The 19,908-nt window shown below is 38.3% G+C and overlaps 1 protein-coding gene across 1 annotated transcript in view; it reads left to right on the forward strand.

Moving 5' to 3' along the window:
• Nucleotides 1-19,908, forward strand: part of Nup107 (nuclear pore complex protein Nup107) — a 446,410-nt gene that overhangs the window by 237,130 nt on the left and 189,372 nt on the right. The window contains exons 13-14 of the mRNA XM_090373566.1: nucleotides 5,366-5,539; nucleotides 18,052-18,257. Coding sequence (XP_090229692.1) covers nucleotides 5,366-5,539; nucleotides 18,052-18,257 — 380 coding nt within the window. The remainder of the gene's footprint in view (nucleotides 1-5,365; nucleotides 5,540-18,051; nucleotides 18,258-19,908) is intronic.

Here is a 19,908-nt window from a genome sequence, read left to right on the forward strand (position 1 = left end):
TATGTGCAGTGCCAGGTTTCTCTCTTTTTTAAACACCAGCACAGTAGTTGGCCATCGTGCTTGTATTCCACCTTCCCTGGTACATCTGCTCCATTTCCTTTATGTCCTAATGGAATCTCTCCCCTTGTTCTTCGCTCATCTGTGCAAGATTTTTTTGAGGGAAAAATCAAGATAGGCATGCAAAAAGTGAATTTTGATGCTCATATTGCAACCTAAATTGCAAAGCTTTTCGAGCATATTTTGAACAATTTTCTCATAATCCTGTGATTTATGATTTCCTAGAAAGTTTTCCATTACACTTTCAAAAGCAATCCAAGCTTTCCTTTCAATGTCAGTCATAGTAATTTCAAACTGTCTACCTACCAATTTTTTAATTTGGGGGCCAATGAAGATACCCTCCTTAAGTTTTGCCTCAGATAAACCAGGAAATTTACTGCAAAGGTACTTAAAGCAGTTGCCATTCTTATTCAATACTTTAACAAATTGCTTCATTATGCCTAACTTGATATGCAGTGCAGGTAAAAGTATTTTATCTGGCTTCACCGAACTTTCGTGCACAATATTTTTTTGACCCCAGTGTAAGATTGTGCCTCTGAGGCCATTGCTTCTTTGTCCAATGCAGCGCTTTAGCTCTGCTATCCCATTCACAAATAAAGCATGGCATTTTAGCATACCTACCCTGTTGCCCCAACAACATACATAACACTTTTAAGTCTCCACATAGTTGCCATTCGTGATCTTGATATTTAATTTTCTCCAGAAGCAACTTTAGATTGTCATAAGTTTCTTTTAAGTAGTCTGAATGAACAACTGGCACAGATGTGTACTTATCTCCATTATACAAGAGAACACCTTTTAAACTATTCTTAGAAGAGCCTATAAACGGTCTCCATTCACTAGGAACATGTGATGGAGCTCCTAAGGCACTTATTAAACCAGCGATATCACTGCAATATATGAGTGGACCTTGTGAAAAATACTGTATAAACTCCCTTTCACGATTTCTGTACCAGGAAAATGATGTACCTGGAGCAAGTAAGTTCTTCACTTGAAGTCTGGATCCCAGAATTTCAGCAGCATACTTTGGAAGACCTAAGTCCCTTACTAAATTGTTCAGTTCGACTTGTGTGAATTGCTGTGGCGTTAAAATATTTTCTGGTTGATAACATTCCTCTTCAATAACCTCTTTAGCTTCTGCTTCGGTGGAAGAAGATGTGGGCTCCAAAGTTTCTGGTAGAGGTTTTGCAGGCAGATCAGGTCCACGTGGAACCGGTCTTATGGCTGACGGTAGATCTGGATATTTGATATCCTTTTTATTTTTTGAATTGTAACCTTTAACATCACATACACAAAAGTAACATTCAGCGTGGCTTACTGGGTCGCACCACACCATAGGAATAGCAAATGGCAAGCACACCTTTTTTCCTTGACTCCAGTTTCTAAGATGTTCGACATATGTATGGCATACTTTATGCGGTACTCACGATTTATCCTGATTGCCTAGTTTTATGTCAAAGTATGCATAACATTATTTTTTTACAAAATCGGTAATATTTTGCCTCTGCTTTACAGGAACAAAACAACCACATTTGTAACAAAATATGTCGGGACTGCTTATACACTTTCTGGTTGCCATACTAAAAGAAAACTAATACACAGTGAGAGCTCACGACGGTTTTTACAGGAGTACGGTGACTGCATAAGGGATGTGCCACTTATATAGGCTCTGTGGTTGAGTGGACTCTTCAAAAAATTGAGTGCATGCTCAGACAAGTTTAACCCGTAACTACACACAGGAGTCTCCCAGACTCCACTCGGAAAATAAAATTTGGGAATCACAGTTGGGCCAGAAGAGTGGGGTGGGAGACCGTCTACCTTCCTGGGTCAAGGTCGGCTACCTTGCAGAGTGTGTGTAGTTACTGGTTAAACATGCACAATCTATTGTATTTGAGGCAAATATTTGATACTGAATATGAATATAGGGGTATAAAACTTGTAAACCATTGCAGAAACTATAGTTATGTACACATTTGCATATAATACCTAGGTAAATTTTGTTAATGAATTGTGAAAAATCTTTACGTGATAGAAACAAACGGACTTCGGTTTAGTAATCAGTAAACGTACATAAATAACTGCCACATACTTTTACTCAAACCCCAGATACACTGTAAACCAGTGTTATTGAATAAATGTGATTGAATAAATCTAAGAACAGGGTTATAGGCTGCTCTTCTGAAATGCAAGGTGAGATCAAGTGCAGGACTGACCTTGTATCTTGAAACTGGAGCATTGTAGCGAGTTTAAACTTGTCATGACACATTCAGACTCTTCTATGCCTATTAATGTGTGGATCACCTGTTTATATGCACTCAATTCGAATTGACTGATCACTGTCAGTGTGCAGTGAATAAAAGATGTTTTATGTGTTTTGTAGCATTTTAAAATTAGTGATTTCACTAAGTAGCAAATTGCATCATTTTGTTTCAAATTAGGGAAAGTGCAATAGAATCCTACAAAATAAAAATAATTAGTTGAATTAATCAAAATAAGAATAAATTGAATAATTAACTGATATTATCAGATCAAAGTGCTTAAGAGGCTAATGTTCCTCAATAGATTATTTATATAAGCTTACGAATTCAGTTGAAAGTTAAAGACCCAATTATGTAAAAGTACACAATCCATGGGTTATAGGAATACTGTATAGTAGCTCTCCCCTCTGGAAGGTTTCTTGTCCGGTTGGGTTTTTCCTTTTCCTCCCCTCCTTCGGTGAAGATTATACCTTTGGAATGATGGTCCCTGGAAGGTCAGGACTTGCTAACTGCTGGAGCTACAGGGGAATGGCATAGGTTGCCTTATTATTTGTTTGAAATCCTGACACTTGTTGATTTCTGAGGATCTGATCTTGAAATGTAAAGTATGCTTTGTCAAAATCTACACATTTTTTATTCCTGAAACATTTAATAAAGAATTATTCTTCATTAAATGTGTATTATCATTCTCATTCAATCAAGTTGCTAATCTGCAAAATTTTCATATGTACACAATTGCACCCACATTGAATGTGTTAAAGTATTGGGGGTTCCTTGCTGTTGATTGTTGAAGATCTGGCTGCTCTTGTGATGGTTGCTTCAATAAATGGTATGGCCATGTGATTGCCAAATTTGTTGTTTGTGGCTGAGGTTTCTGGAACTTCTGCACATTGTTTGATTTGGTTCTTCCTGTTGTGTAATTTGAGTATCATTTCTTCTTTGCTAGTTTTCTGATGAAGTTCAATTCCTACCTTACATTCAAATCACACTCAGCTGTCTGAGTACGTATGTTCTTAGGATTCCTACAAGAAAGGGTGAGATGATTTGAAATTTCAGATTATATCAATGTCTGTGGGTTTTCTCTAGACAGTTCATTTAATCTTTTGGTGGAAGTTGTTGAGGTTCTCAAAAAAGAGTGTGAGGTTGTCAACTACTTAACTCCATACTGTTAAAATCTCATCGATAGCAAGTTTTTCATGCTTAGGCCGGTTTTTGGATATAACTTGAGATTCTGTTGCATTATATATAGTTTCTTCTAGGGGAATTTGTAATGCACAAAAAATGAAACTAGTATGTCATTTTTTAGGATGAAATTGTAGGCTGGATCACAGGTACACAGCACTGTATTCTTCTATTCTGATATTTATGAACAAATCCTTAAGCCTGATGACAGGATTCAATATGGAATCCAGAAACATCAAGTAATTTTATTACTTAATATGATACTTTTTAAAACACAAAATTCACTTGATAGCAAAAATTCATGTAGTATGGTATGATGAAATCAATTTTATATAAACAAATATTTATATAAAATTGATTTAAATTTTATATAAAAAAATAATAAATCAGTATATCATTAAATAATGATTAATAAATCAATCCATTTTTGCCCACAAAATAGATAAATGAAAGCAATTTAAAGAACTGTTCAGTTCCTTTTTAAATGAATTAGAACTTGAAATAGTTCATTGTTTTGAGCACAGAACTGGAACCAGTTTGGTACTTTTCTCTCTCTCTCTCTCTGTCTCTCAGACAACCTTTTAATTTAATGGTTATGTAGTAACTTAAGACTGCCATTCAGAAGTACTTTATTGATTGAGTATTGAGTATATTTATTACTTATGGCTTAGGCTTACAATAAAATCACAATTATAATTGTGATTTTATTGTAATTATGTCATAATTCTTCATATCCTCTCCCTATAAATGGGCAGATGGTAAAACGGAATCATTTCAATCTGATGGCTTGTATTCAACAAAACTTCATGTGGATTTTTGTATTGTAGATTTAATAGTTACATGGTACTAGAAATCATACAGATTTCAATATGCGGGCTTGTGGGTTTATTCAGCATAATAAAGTGGATTTATATTGAGCCATCAGAGCAAATTCTATCCACTGTGAAAAACTGAGAACTAGGACCTGTTGCCAAGTGTATAAATAAAAAATCTTTCATGTTGTGAACACTAACTTAACTGGCTTACTGATATATAGAGGAATTTGCTATGGTCTTGAGTCCTTTTTCATCTTTTGTTGTATTGAAGACTCTGCCAAATACAGAGAAAGTGCATAAAAGTTTGTGGTGCCTCCGTAGCCAGGTGGGCAGGAGCAACAGTGCGTAGCACACGCTTCTTGATTAGACTAGGGTTCAAGCCTGTGACCACCAAATATGGAGGACGCAGAAAGGTCAGGGAATGACCACCACATATCCTCGGAGCAATATGGCCTTAGTTGCTAATGCTCCTAAAAACCAAATAACAAACAAACAGCATAAAAATTTGCACTTCATTTGGATCTCAAACATGATTTGAGAATTAAGTGATGCAGTCTTGTGAGCACTGAATGTGCCAAGAACATCATGACTTCATGTCTGCTTTCAGAGCTGCAACTATTGCGGCTCTAAAAGCTGAAAAGCAGCAGTACAGTATATCACATTCTGCCAAAGTGTTAAAGCACAGTTCAAGGAGCATAACAGGAATTCACTCATCTCCAGAGCCTTTCCAGGCAACAGACCTGAATCCCATAAAGAATTGGCAGAATGTTATGGAGTGGTTTCTTCATTTATGAAGTCTACACCACATTAAATCAACCTTATCACAGACTTCACCAAGCAAATGATAGTTCAACTTATTATTGAGGTGAGTTAACTTTTATTTGTTTGGTATTATGCATGCATAAATAAAATAAAATCTTCAATTTATAAGAAATTTTGAGGAGGGGGCATTGTGCTGGCTGGTTTCATTATTTTATTTATTTATTATTATTTTTTTAAATTTAGAATAATTTACATTAATTTTAAATTAAAGAAAAGTTTTTTATATAATAGGCACAGAATATGGCAGAAAAGTGTGGTCATCCGTGGTTAGCTGCGTGTCTGGAAGGCTGGAGATTATATCATGATCCGAACTTTGGCTCTTATCAAAATGGAGTTGTGAATCCAGTTGAAGGAAACAGTTACCGTGCAGTTTGGAAAAATGTTTGTTGGAGAGCTTCCCAAGAGGTATACAACTAAAAATTTACTTATGGTAAATTTCAAGGATTAACCTGTCTAGTGGTGTAATGAATAATTCTGATTATCATTTATAATAAATGAAATAAATTTTAAGAAATAATTTTATGAAATAAAGAATTAACATCATTAGGAAACATATGATGTTTGTTTCCAATTTTGTGGCCAATCTGCCCTATCACCATTGATACATTTATATTAAGCTGAGGTTTTTGTTAATTAACTGTCAGTGAGAAGAGTATGCTGTGCAACTTCATTTTGCTTATTATATTTATGGGGGGGGGGATCCAAAAGTTCTGAGAATAGGGTATCTGAATTGCATTAACAAATTATAGAATTGGTTATTTTCTAGCTTTAATGTCTTATAAAATAACATGAAAAAAATTGTATGTAAATGTCTGAGGCAATTTCTAAATTTAATATTTTATGTTGGTAGGAAGAAGAATGAATATCCAGCAAATTGAGCATCATTCAGTAATCAAATTTTTTACCAAAGAGAGCAGAAATGCCAAAGAAATCCATAAAAGAATAACCAGTGTTTGAGGAAATAGCACCAGTTATGCTACTATTGTAAGATGATCAGTTGAGGATGATCCAAGGTCTGGCCAGCCATCCGAAGCAGTCAATTCTGAAATAATTGCCATTGATGAAGAAAAAAATTTAACCAACAGAAGAAATAAAGTATCTAAACTTGAATAAGGTACTTAACATTTCCCATGGAACCATTTTAACAAATACATGAGTATTTGGAAATGTCCAAAGTGTATGATACACTCTCAGAAACCTTTCCATTCATAGCAAACGTCAGCGGGTGGTCATGAAAATAGGCTTTTAAATTAACTCTTGCTAATCCAAATGGGTTTTTTCCCATTTGATGACTGGTGATGCATTTATTATTCTGATTATTCTACATTTATTATTCTGAATTCAAATTAGAAAGCATTTAGTGGAAGCGCAAAGGATCTCCGATCCTGAAAACGGGTCAAATCTGACAGCCAGCTGGAGAGGTATGTATAAGGTATGTTCATGTTAGACGGCACCTGGGATTTCTCCCATCTCTGCGTGTGTTTGCTGTATCGAGGACAGTACACTGTCAAGCCAGAGACTTGAAAGTGTGGGGCCCGACATTGCCCATACCTCACCACGTGGAAGCTAGCCGGGTGTGTCCAGTATCACAACAAGTTGCTCTGGCAGGTCCTGCTACCTAGTTTCTCAGGATTTCAGTGGCTTGGACTTAAATTTTTTTTTAATGCGTTTGACATTAATGCTTACTGAGATTGTTGTTAGGAAATCGCTAGTTGTGGTTGAATGCTAGAGAGATGTGTTAAAAGGCCTAATAGGTTGGGCAAAATTTAGATGTGTGAGGCTATATGCTAGATGAAAGATAATAGTGGGAAGGGAGGGGAGGATGAAGACTGGGGGGTAGAAGTAGAAGTAAAGGGTCGATAGAAGAGATGACCCCTGCTAGGCAGTGTGGCATGCCCATGCCACACCAGAGGGAAGTTTGGATGGCAGGTGGGGGAGGTGGCAAAAAGTTACCCCCCTGACAGGGATAGGGGTTGGAAGCAGGCTGGACTAGGTGTCCAGCCTGGGTCATCATATAGTTTAGGCAGCGATCAGCTGCTGTCTTGGTCTTTGTTCCAATATCTTGGTTGTCCTTTCCTTGTGGTGCTGGTCAGTTTGGCACATCTATGTGTTTGGTCAAGTATGATTGTCCTTTCCTTGGGATCAATTTCCTTTTTCTCGTCTCTGGTTTAAGTCAGGTGTGCAGTGCCAGTTGTCACTAATTCTTGTGGTCAGTTGTGATTGTTGAGTGAACTGTTGGATTGAGAGGAAGCTGTTTGTTATCACTGTTTCTCTAGGTGTTTCGAGGTCACAAACTTGCTGTTTTCCTGTTTGTTGCAGAAGGTGGTCACTTTATTGAGAGTTTAGGTTTTCTTGACTTGTGGGGTGATAAGATCTTAGGGTCCCAATTCATTCTTCCCCTAGTGTGGTTGTGTCATTTTGTTGTTTGCACTTTCTCCTATGTTGGTAATTCCTTTTGTTGTTATTTATCTCGCCACTTTCCGAGTTGGGGTTTGGTGGTTGTGGTAAAGTTTGTTGTTTGGCATATATGGCCTGGGCAAAATCTGAGAAGGCTCTGTAAGTGTCAGCACTCTCCAGAATTTGGTGTTCATTATTTCTCAGGATGAATTGAATCTTGGTGATTAATACTAATCTGTGATCCTCGTAGTGTTGGCATTCGTGCACCATGTAGTCCCAGGTCTCAGGGGACCCGCAGGCATACTGGGGGTTGTCCACTAGTCAGAAGGTGGGCAGTTTACTTCTGATAGCACCATGTCCTGTCATCAGATATGTAACATGAAGACTGGGGAAAACCAGGCCGGTAGCATTGGGTAGACTGTATTTATCTCAGGGATGAATTTTTTTATTTGTCCCTTTGTTGTTTGGGACCAGTGTTGTTGCTATATCCAATGGAGGTAAGCTAGAAGCCGCTTCTTTTCATTTGCTCTGTTTCTTGCAGGATCTGTGGTGAACTCTTTGTATGTAGTGCTTTTGTCCCAACCAAGCTGGAAATTCACCCAGCCCGAACCACCTGCAGGTGAAGGGGCAGGCTTCCTGTCATCACTTGTAGTACTAGGGCGGAGACTGTGTGTCAAGCTCTTGTCATGGTGAGTAGTGCCGATTTTTGGATGGTGAGAAGCTTTCTAGAATTTACCACAATCGTGGCTTTGTTGTACCAGACTCCAGAGGCATAAATCACCGCAGGGATGAACACAGTTTTGTATAAGAGGGCAAGGGTGCACCTCTTCAACCCCCAGTCTTTTCTTGCCACTATTTTTCATCGCTGCTTATGTTTTTCATTTTCTTCTGTAGATTTTTTAGGTGTGATAGGAATGTAAGGCTTCTGTCTAGGGTGATGCCTAGACAGAAGGACTATTTTAGCTCTGTTGTTAGCTTAATAGTTTTGTCCTGTATTTTGATAAGCGGCAGTCTCATTGGGGCAAGGTGCCCTTTTAGCAAGATGGATGGATTAAATTTTGATTGGTGATATTTGTATATGATGTAGCTTGGTCCAGTGACAGTCAGGGTGTTGTTGGCAGCAGTTTCAATCTGCACCCTAGTTTCCAGCTATGAGCAGGGTGAGATCGCCTGCAAAGGCCTGCACTTGGACATCCCCCAGATCCATGGCCAGAAATTCATCCAACATATGGTTCCAGAGGAGAGGTCCAAGCACAGAGCCCCTGCGAGCAACCCCTATATATTTGTCATTCAAGTTTGGCAAAGGGTGTCTTAACGACAACTCTTCTATTTGAGAGGTAGCTTTTGATTCAAGAATATAGGTTTTGGGGCAGTTGCACCCTCCTCAGGCATGCGAGGATGCTCAGTCACCAAAGGGTGTCGAACGCCCCAGCGAAATCAACTGATATGTAAGCAGCAAATATTTTCTTTGACAGTTTTGAAGTGCCAGAGCAATGTTTTCTAGTGTGTCGGTTGTGCTTCTTTGTGCCCTGTAACCATATTGGTTTGGTGCTGGAAGTTGGGCCAAGTTGTAATACTTTTATATTCTTTTTTGGAGGAGTTGCTCAAAGACCTTGCTCAACACTGAGAGCAAGGCAGCGTGTTGATATGGCTCTTGTAGGTGTGGTGGTTTGCTTGTTTTTTTGATTAGAAGCTTAAAAACAGCTTTCTTCCAATCTTTTGGGAATTGTCCCGTTGCCAAACTGTGATTATAGAGGTTTAGTAAAAGGTCTTGAGCAAACTCGACTAACTTTTTTGCAATCTCAGGTTCAATCATGTCTTCTCCAGGCATTTTCCTATTTCTCAGTTTGCTGATGGCTAGGTACAAGTCCGGCATTGTGAAGGGTGCCTCTTGGCCGGTAGTGCTGTACTCATCATTGTTGCTGCAGAGTTTTTCCTGTTCAGGGGTATTTTGGTCTTTTGGGGGAGTGAGTATGGTATCCAAAATGGTGCCAACCATGGCCACTCCAGTTAGTGGTCATATGTCCTTGGCGTGTCCTCACAGAAATTCACTCAATTTCTTGCACGTAATAACAGATTTGTAAGTTTTTGGTTTTGCTTGCATTAATAACTACTCATGTAGAAATTCAGAAAATGCTTCTGTAATGTCACCAAATGCAGATTTCAGGAAATGCTGCTGCTGTAGTGTCACCAAATGCAGATTTCTCTACAAGACTAACCCGGGATATCCTATAACAAGCCTTCCATCTCCAAAGCCACCCTTCAGTAGCTTGAAATTTGAGTACATTGAAGCATGAAATTTAAGTATCTACACTTTCACAATTAACCCATTTATCAGTCACTCCTTCAGTACTCTTCTGAAGAAACCACTTGTATATGCATTGGTCTGCATCACTGTTTTTACGAAGTCTAGTTTTCTTTCTTTGAGTGAATGCAGTTTTTCTTTCTCTTTCATCAACTGTGGATAATTCCTTCTGGAATTCCACACTTGTGAAATATACTGCATTTTGTTTCTCCACTCTTATCTCTTTCGATAATCTTTTAACTTTTCTTCAACTGTAAATTTTTTCTTTTGCTGGCCATTACTTCAGTCCTGCTGCTTTACTAATTTTGCCTTCTGTTTATTTCTGATGCATCAGAATTTACTGTGTTTTGAGAAAACTAAATCAAAGCTAAACTGTCCATCCTATCTTAGTGCTAGAATTAAGTCATGTGATTCTCCATATATTACTGGTCAGTTCATGTATATTTTTGTCTAGTTTAGTCTGTAGCAGTTTTTACCATCCTAATTATAACTTATAGTTGAAGAAAGGATATCATGGGCCATTGTTTACAAAAATTTACTCTTACTATATTATGGGTAATCTTTACTTCCAAGGTTAGAGTAACCATATAAAGATTAGCATTAGTAGAGGCATATGATGCAAGAAAGCAAGCTTATGCAGCATTAGCCAAAATAAAAATAAAAATCCTCCTATTTCACCCCTCCATTCGTTCCAAATGCCTGTCCAGCTCAGCATTAAATTTATTTAGGCTGTCAACTTCCACAACAAAAGATGGAAGTCTGTTCCACCAATCAACTACCCCTGGCTAAAGGCAAATTTCCACACATCTATTCTACAACTGTCTTTCCTCAATTTGAATCTGTGCCCCCTCAGGTTCTTAATCTGAGCAAGAGGAAGAATCCCATCAGCATTCAGCTTGCTCAAGCCATTCAAGGCCTTATACACCTCAGTCAGATCACCTTGCAGGTGCCTACTCTCCAGGTACTGCGATTTGCAGAACTTAAGCCTTTCTTGGTAAGAGCACCCCTTTGTTCCCACCAATCTTGTCCTTCTTTGTATTCATTCTAGCAACTTTACATCCTTCTTAAAATGAGGCCTCCAGACCTGTACACAGTACTCTAGGTGTGGCGTGATCATTGCCTTGTATAACGGGATAATCTCCTCCCTGTCCCTGCTAGCAAAATTCCTATATATCTTTGATAAAACTCCATGACCTGCCCTGGCAGCCCACCTGCACTGCTCAGCAAACTTCATATTTGACTGCACAATTACCCCCAGGTCTTTTCACTTCCCTGAGTGTGGCACCACACAGTTGGTACATTTCTCTTCAGTTATTGCTACCCATATGCAGTATTTTGCATTTGTCAATGTTAAACTTCAGTTCCACTTCTCAGCCCATTTGCTCAACTTATCTAGATCCAGTTGGAGTAGCATACTGTCTTTACAGTTGTAAACAACCCTGCCAAACTTTGTATCATCTGCAACTTGGACATTAAACCTGATATACCTTCATCAATATCATTGATAAATATACAAAACAACAAAGGGCCCAACACCGAACCCTGCAGAACTCCACTAATAACGTTTGTCCACGAAGAGCAGTGTCCATTGATTACCACTCTCTGTCGTCTCCCACTCAACCATCCCTTTATCCATTGTAGCAACTTACCCTTAATGCCATATCGCTCCAGTTTGTACAGCAGTCTTCGATGTGCAACAGTATCAAAATTTTCCTGAAATCCAAGTATATGATATCAAAATTAGTTTTGGCATTCAGTTCCTTTGTGACCACATCACAGTATCCAATCAAATTGGACAGAGAAGACCTCCCTTTAATAAACTCATGCTGTGTCTTAACTATTACTGCAGTCTTGTCTAGATGATCCTGCAATGCTTCTTTAACCAGTGATTCCATTATTTTCCCCATAACACAAGTTAAACTAACAGGTCTATAGTTACTTGGGTCATCTTTTGAACCCCCTTTGTGAATTGGTGATACATTTGCACACCTCCACCATGGGGACCTCCCCTGATTCCAAGGAAGTTCTCATAATTATGGCTAAAGGTTTGCTTACTTCCTTTGCTGCCTCCTTTAATATAACTGGATAGATCCCATCCACCCCGGGTGCCTTTTTTATGTTTAACTTCAACAATTTCTCCTCCACTTTGCTCTCAATTATTACAAAATCACTTAGCTCCCTGTTAGAGTTTGATGAACTCCTGGCATTCCCCCCCTCATTGAATAACTCCTCATGTGTGAATGTAGATGCAAAATACTCATTCAGTTTATCAGCTACCTGAGTATGAACATCAATAGTCAACCCATCTATGTTAAGGGGTCCAATCTACTTCATCCCTTTCCTGCTAGAGTTTACATAAGTAAAGAACCCTTTGCTGTTTTTCTTTGCATCCTTTGCCAAGGATTTCTCGTAATCTGCCTTCGCCTGCCTAACCTCCTTTGTGACTTGATTTCAGGCTAGTTTATATCTGCCATAGGCTTCTGCATCACCTTATACTTTATATGCATCCCATACATTTTTCTTCTCTGCCACGAGCTTGATTAGTTCATCTGACGCCAACCAGGCTAGCCGGGTCGGTAAAGTGCTTGCCTGACAACCTAAAGGTCTCGGGCTTGGATCAAAGTACTTCAAAAACCTTGGGAGGTGCATTATGGCCACAGAAGCTAATGTTGCCAACAACTACAAAAAAAAAAAAAAAAAAAAAAAGTTCATCTGACATCCATTTAGTCCTAAACCCTGAACAGCATTTCTTAGTTGGAATGAAAAGCCTAGTAGCCTCCTGAGGGCTTCCCATTTAAAATTCAACTTTGGTAACATCAGTTGATCCCATTGTACAGAATTATTATTATTATTATTATTATTATTATTATCATTGTCAGCCATGTGGTGCAAGGAAGCCTGAGGCTTATGCTGCACCAGTCAGAAAAAAAAAAAAAAAAACATTCCTGAGAGAGAGAGAGAGAGAGAGAGAGAGAGAGAGAGAGAGAGAGAGAGAGAAGAATGATAAATACTCTCTGAGACCCCTGTAATCACCTTTATGAAAGCATTGGCCCATCCATTTAGCCTTGATGGTAGTTACATCTTTAAGTAATTCCCACATCAGTACATTGTGATCACTGCTGATAATCAGATCAAGAGGATTACTCCCTCTGGTTGCCTCTCAAACATGTTGCTGTAGAAAACAGTCACCCAATAAATCCAAAAATTCTTGCTAGTGTGTGAGTGACCAACTCACAAGTTCAAGTTGATATCTGGAAAGTTAAAATCCCCCATTATGAGACATCCTGATTTACTGGCCCACTTTAGTTTTCTGCAAAATTGCTCATTATACTCATCAGATTCATTAGGCCTATAACACACACCTACTCTCATTTTTCCTTTCCCAGTGCTTATGTCACACCAAACAGACTCAACATTGCATTGTCCACCAACATCAATTGCATGCATTTCCTTAGATTTTATGTTTCTTAACTAACAGCTTAACCCCTCCTCCCTTCCTGTCTTGTCTATCCATTCTGTACGCATTGTACTCCCTAAATTCCAACTCTGCAATGCTTATGTCCGTGTGACACCATGTTTCTGATATCCAAACAATATCTGCTTTTGATGTCTTGACTAGCACTTCAAGCTCATCAAATTTATTAACTGTACTCCTAGCATTGGTGTACTTGTAAGTATACATGCACCTGTTTCTGCTCTTAGTTACTCTAACACAGCCATGTATTTACTTGTTCTACTATGACTCCCAGCAGTCCTGGAAATCTCCATTGCCTTGCTTTCCAGGCTGTGGCTCATTCTAATAGAAGCAGTGCATGGATCACTTTTGCCTCTGCCTGCAGCCACTGTTAACCTTTTAGTCTGTATTCCCCCTCCCCCCCAGCTTGCAGTTTTCCGACCCACCTAACACTGCCTCAATAGCATCGCAAATATTCTTGCACCCTTTCTATTTAAGTGTACCCCATACCTGTAGAAGCGGGCGCCTCTGTAGCCAGATGTGCAGGAGCAGCAGTGCATAGCACATGCTTCTTGATTAGTCCAGGGTTCGGGCCCGTGACCACCAAATATGGAGGTCACGGGCTCGAATCCTGACCACCAAATATGGAGGATGCGGCAAGGTCAGCGAATGACCACCGCATATCCTCGGAGCAATATGGCCTTAGTTGCTAATGCTCCTAAAAACCAAATAATAATAACAACAACAACAATCCCTGTAGAAGCAGTCTCTCCTGTCAGTAAGCACAGACTAGGCTGAAAAAAAATTCTACCCTTTGAGCCTTGCACAATCTCTCCAGGGCCAAACTGATTGGCCCTGGATTGGCTCTCATCATATACCCCCTCCTATCTTGTCTGAGCAGAATTGCAGACAATTTCACATTCAACCCTAACTCATGACTTTTTTCAACATTGACCTGTACTTGTTGAGTAAATCTGCAGATCTCTTACTCTTAAGGTCTTTAGTTCCAATGTGTACAACAATATCACCTTTTGTACCCTTAAAAGATGATCTCTGCTCTACAAAGTCATTAACTTTTGCCCCTGGCAGACCTCCCAGATCAGAAACCTCCCGGCTGCTTATGTGTTAATGAATGAAATTAATTAAAAAGAGATGTGGATATTAAAAACTGGTTAAAATTACGTTGCATAAAGGAGAGTGCACCTTATTCAATGCTCTTCATATGGGTTTTTATATGATGTGTCACAGTGATTTTATATGTGAAACCCATATGACAAGCTTAAGGTTCTCTCCCAATGCAATTTAATTTTAACTAGTTTTTGAAATCGACACATTTTTAATTAATCTCATTTATTAACACATAAGTAGTTGGGAGGTGAGTTCTGGTATATTTGTTTTCAAACAAAATTACATTCTAACTAATGTAACTTAGCTTGAAGAATGGTAGCCATATTACCCTCCAGAGGTAACTGTTATAATTAACATTCCACTGATATACTCTTTTACTGCCTCTCTGGCTTAGGGGAGAAACTGGGTGTCTACAGTAATTAGTCTCTGACGAGTCCTGTTATTTACAAAAATTAATCTATAACTGAACACTGAATATATCAAAATGAATATACAGCCATTTAGCTTATTTCCCCTCTTAAAAATGCAGTGGTAGGATATACTGTAGATATGAGTATATACAGTATTCACTTTCTCCAGTTTCCGATATGAATTTGCTAGTTCTCTGAACATACTTTTTTTTTTTTCTTTTTTTTTTTTCATAATTCGTTTTGTGGGACATGTCATACCACAGTATATCCAAAACATGCACTATGAAGAGGCATGTTATGTTGAGGCTGCACTATAATTGGGAAATTACCCAAAGAAATCATAATATTAAGACTGATGAGGTCGGTAGCTGATAGTGCTGAAAGATAATAAATTTGAAATTGATTATCTTTTGACACTCCTAAAGGTAAGTAAAATAAAAAAAAATAAGGCTTTACCTTGAATTTCAAAAAATAATTCCTCCAAATAATTTATTACAGAAATTTACAAAGTAAGAATTATAAACAAAGGCGACTCTGTAGCCAGGTAGGAAGGAGCAGCCGTGCATAACACACGCTTCTTGATTATACCGGGGTTTGAGCCCGTCACCACCAAATACGGAGGATGCGGAAAGGTCAGGAAATGACCACTGCATATCCCGGAGCAATGTGGCCTTAGTTGCTAATGCTTCTAAAAACCAAATAACAATTATGAACAACAACAAAAAAAGGTAAATTTCTAAAATCAAGAGAGAAAAGTTGGAGAAGAAATGTGGATCTTTACCTTGAATTTCAAAAAATAATTCCTCCAAATAATTTATTACAGAAATTTACAAAGTAAGAATTATAAACAAAGGCGACTCCGTAGCCAGGTGGGAAGGAGCAGCAGTGCATAACACACGCTTCTTGATTAGACAGGGGTTTGAGCCCGTCACCACCAAATACGGAGGATGCGGAAAGGTCAGGAAATGACCACCGCATATCCCGGAGCAATATGGCCTTAGTTGCTAATGCTTCTAAAAACCAAATAACAATTATAAACAACAACAAAAAAGGTAAATTTCTAAAATCAAGAGAGAAAAGTTGGAGAAGAAATGTGGATCAGCACATTTTGTGAGGCGCCTCCGTAGCCAGGTGGGCAGGAGCAGCAGTGCATAGCACACGCTTTTTGATTAGACCGGGGTTCGAGCCCGTGACCAACAAATACGGAGGATGCGGAAAGGCCAGGGAATGTTTGTTTGTTTGTTATTTGGTTTTTAGGAGCATTAGCAACTAAGGCCATATTGCTCCAGGGATATGCGGTGGTCATTCCCTGACCTTTTCGCATCCTCTGTATAGTGGTCATAGGCTCAAACCCTGGTCTAATCAAGAAGCGTGTGCTATGCACTGCTACTCCTGCCCACCTGGCTACGGAGGCCCCGTCAGAGAATGACCACCGCATATCCCCCGTAGCAATGTGGCCTTAGTTGCTAATGCTCCTAAAAACCAAATAACAACAACAACATTTTGTGACACCAAAGACTGGTAACTTATTAAAAATCATAATTTTATTGGTGAAGGAAGGATCTTAAGCTTAATAGCAGTACAGTCAGTCCTCATATAACACGAGTTTACACCACACGATTTATAAATAGGGGAACGATATCTTATATAGCACGAACCAAATTCGGTTATACACGATTCACCTTTGTGTTTACAAGAAATGGCAGTTGAACCCGGAATCACCCCAACTTAATGCAACACGATAGGAATGAAGAGAAGATTTTGAAAATGTATTTGTTTTTTATATCAGTGAAGGGGAAACACATTTCACCATAATAACGGTGTTGTTTATTCAGTTGCTACACGTGCGCAACTTTGTTTGTTTATCAAGCATGCCTCCTCATTTTGTAATTGTGCTTTATTCCCTAAAAATGAGTAAAATATTTAAAAGGTGTGAAAAGGAAACGTCCTGGTGAAGACAATAGAGATTCAGAGAAAAAAAGAAAAGCAATATCGATAGACAGAGGCAGACTGGGTCAAAAATTCTTACCCGGGAAAATTTGTATAGGCCTCATGCTAGCATTTATGGCCAAAATCACACCGGCCTCCATCTTTTGTCCTCTGGCCTACTGGGGTTGGCTCCTCTGTAGGCAGGTGGGCAGGAGCAGCAGTGCGTAGCACCCACTTCTTGATTAGATCGGGGTTCGAGCCCCTGACCACCAAATACGGAGGATGCGGAAAGGTCATGGAATGACCACCGCATATACCCGGAGCAATATGGCCTTAGTTGCTAATGCTCCTAAAAACCAAACAACAACAACAACAACACAACACTTATAGCCAGCCTGCCTCTGTCGATAGAGAAAAAAATATGAAATTGTGCAACACTTCGAGCGAAATGAAAGACCGTGTGATATTGCATGTGCTACAGGTCTAAATGAGGCAACGCCAAGAATTAGAAAGAATGCAGAGAAAATAAAAACAACTTTCATAGCATGAACAACTCAAAGTATAACAAAATCCATTAGATTGAGTCACAAAGAATTGGAAGAGACTTAATGGCTAACATCTGTTTGGATAGAAGATCAAACAAAGAACAAGTTTGCTTATGATAAAAGCAAAAGCATTATCAATATTTTATTATGATTATTTATCATAATAAAGTGTTTGGTAATGTTTTGGTTACAAATGTGTGTTCAATCTTTGGTGTTGGCACCTAACCCTATTTTTCCCATAGGGCCTGTTATTTATATTGCAAGATTTTGCTTTGCACGAGGGTTTCTAGGAACACAACTGTCGTGCTATATGAGGACTGACTGTACTTGCACTTTTTATAATGATTATCTACAGAAAAATTGTTTGCCGTTGAAAAGACATTCTTTTGCATAGCATAATCTCTCAAATTGTGAGGCTGGTTTTTTTTCTGAATTGCTTGTTTTTTTGCTACAAATGAACTACACCTCTCTAAAAAAGTGAAGTTCAAATTTACTTGACAATTTTTTTTTTTTTTTTTTTGAAGAAAGGGTGTGCTGTTCAATCTAGAGTTGAAGCATAGTTATTACCCTGCTAACAAGGCCTAAAAACAAAGTTTTAAGGCATGAAACAAACAATGTATAAATCAACTCCATTTCTTTATCTTTAAGCAATAATTTCTTTTTTCTTCTATATCTGCTTTAATCTTTCAAGAATACTCAGATAATATAAAAATATAGTTTTTATTCATGTGTCTTTTTTTCCCCATCAGGCCAAATTGCCTTTATATGAAAAAGCAATGTATGCAGCACTTAGTGGAAACCTGAAGTTCCTAATTCCAGCTTGTGTTAACTGGGAGGATCATTTATGGGCATATCTTCGTGTAGCAGTAGACATACAAATTGAGCAGGAGCTACAAAATGCTTCCCATCAGATATATCCGTTAGAACAGATGCCATCAGCTTACTGGGATAAGATGTAATAATTTAATTTTGTACTGTTTTTATTATTATTGCATTTATAAGAATGAAAATACTGATTTTTTGTTAACAATGAAAAATATTCACACATGGTACCATTGTAAAGAAGCAACAAACTTTCATTAGTTACTTTTCTATTTACATAGATAATTGCATTTATCAAGGGGAAAAGGAATAATCACATTGATATTTAAATGAAGCAACCACTTTTCTTACGAAATATAACTTTGTTTTTGCAACGTATAATTTGATTTTAAAACCTAATAGGAAAACATCTCAAATAATAATAAAAAAAAACCTGTCATAGTATACATTAATAAACAAGTACGGGGTAATGTTGGCAAAAAGTCACAAGTTAGGATTGAATTTCATATACTCCTTCCTATCATGTCTGCTCAGACATGATAGGAAGGAGTATATGATGAGAGCCTTGTCAATCAATTCGGCCCTCATGTACTCAGATTTTTCTCAGTGTGGCCTGTGGCCTGTGCTTGTTAACAGGAGAGATTGTCTTAAAGAGATTGGACACACTCATATAGAAGGGGTGCAAGAATATTTGCTAATGCTATTGAAGCAGTGATATGTGGTTCAGAAAACTTAGCCTGAGGGGTATACACGGACTAAAAGTTCAACTACAGCTACAGCTGCAGGCAGAGGTGAAAGAGATTCTTGCATTGCTACTATTGGTAAGTACAGCCTGAAAAGCAGGTTATTTGGGATTTCAGGCCATGCTGTGGGTCATTGTGAAACAAATGAATGCATGGGCTCTATTAGGGTAACTAAGAGTAAGAACACATGCATGTATACTAATGCTAGGAGCATTGTAAATAAATTTGATGAATGTGAAGTACTGATTAAGTTGCCAAACACAGAAATTGTGGGAATAGTAGAGATGAGGTGTCACTCAGACATAAGTCATGCTGAATTTGAATATGGTGATACAATGTATACAGGAAGGAGGGACAGGAGGGGTTATGCTCTTAGTTAAGAAGAATGTTAAATCTAAGATAGTGCAGCCATTTTATTTGGGTGACAAGTGCAGTGTTCAGTCAGTTTGGTGTGATATAAGCACTGGGAAAACATAATGGAGAGTATGAGTGCATTATATGCCTAAAGATTGTGACGAGTATAACAAACAGCTATACAGTGAATTAGTGGGCCAGCAAATCAGAATGTCTCATAATGAGGGGGATTTTAACTTTTCAGATGTTGAGTGGAATTTGTGGATTGTTAACTCACACACTAGCAAGAATTTTGTGGATTATGCACTTTTCTACAGCGGGACATTGCAGAGAGGCAACAAGAAGCTGTACCCTTGATCTGGGTATCAGCAGTGATTTCTCATGCACTAAGAATCAGCAGATGAAAGACCCACTGCTTTGGTAGTAATCACATTGTAGACTAAGGCGCATTTAGGGCTAAAGCCTCAAGCTGCGAACAAATTTAGACTATGTATATAAAGTGCTTAGCATCATAATACACAGCCATTTCTGAATAAACAGAAAATTTTTAAGGTGGCATCGTTTTAGGTTATATCTCATATTGTGAATACCTTCACAACGAGTTGCCATGATATTGCACTACTTCGAATAAGTAACGCTTCACCTAAGGAGAAGACTAATGTTACTTATTCTCAGATAGGTACCACC

The sequence above is a fragment of the Mastigoproctus giganteus genome, chromosome 5 (assembly GCF_048544385.1).
Source record: "Mastigoproctus giganteus isolate SK-2022 chromosome 5, ASM4854438v1, whole genome shotgun sequence".
Lineage (NCBI taxonomy): Eukaryota > Metazoa > Arthropoda > Arachnida > Uropygi > Thelyphonidae > Mastigoproctus > Mastigoproctus giganteus.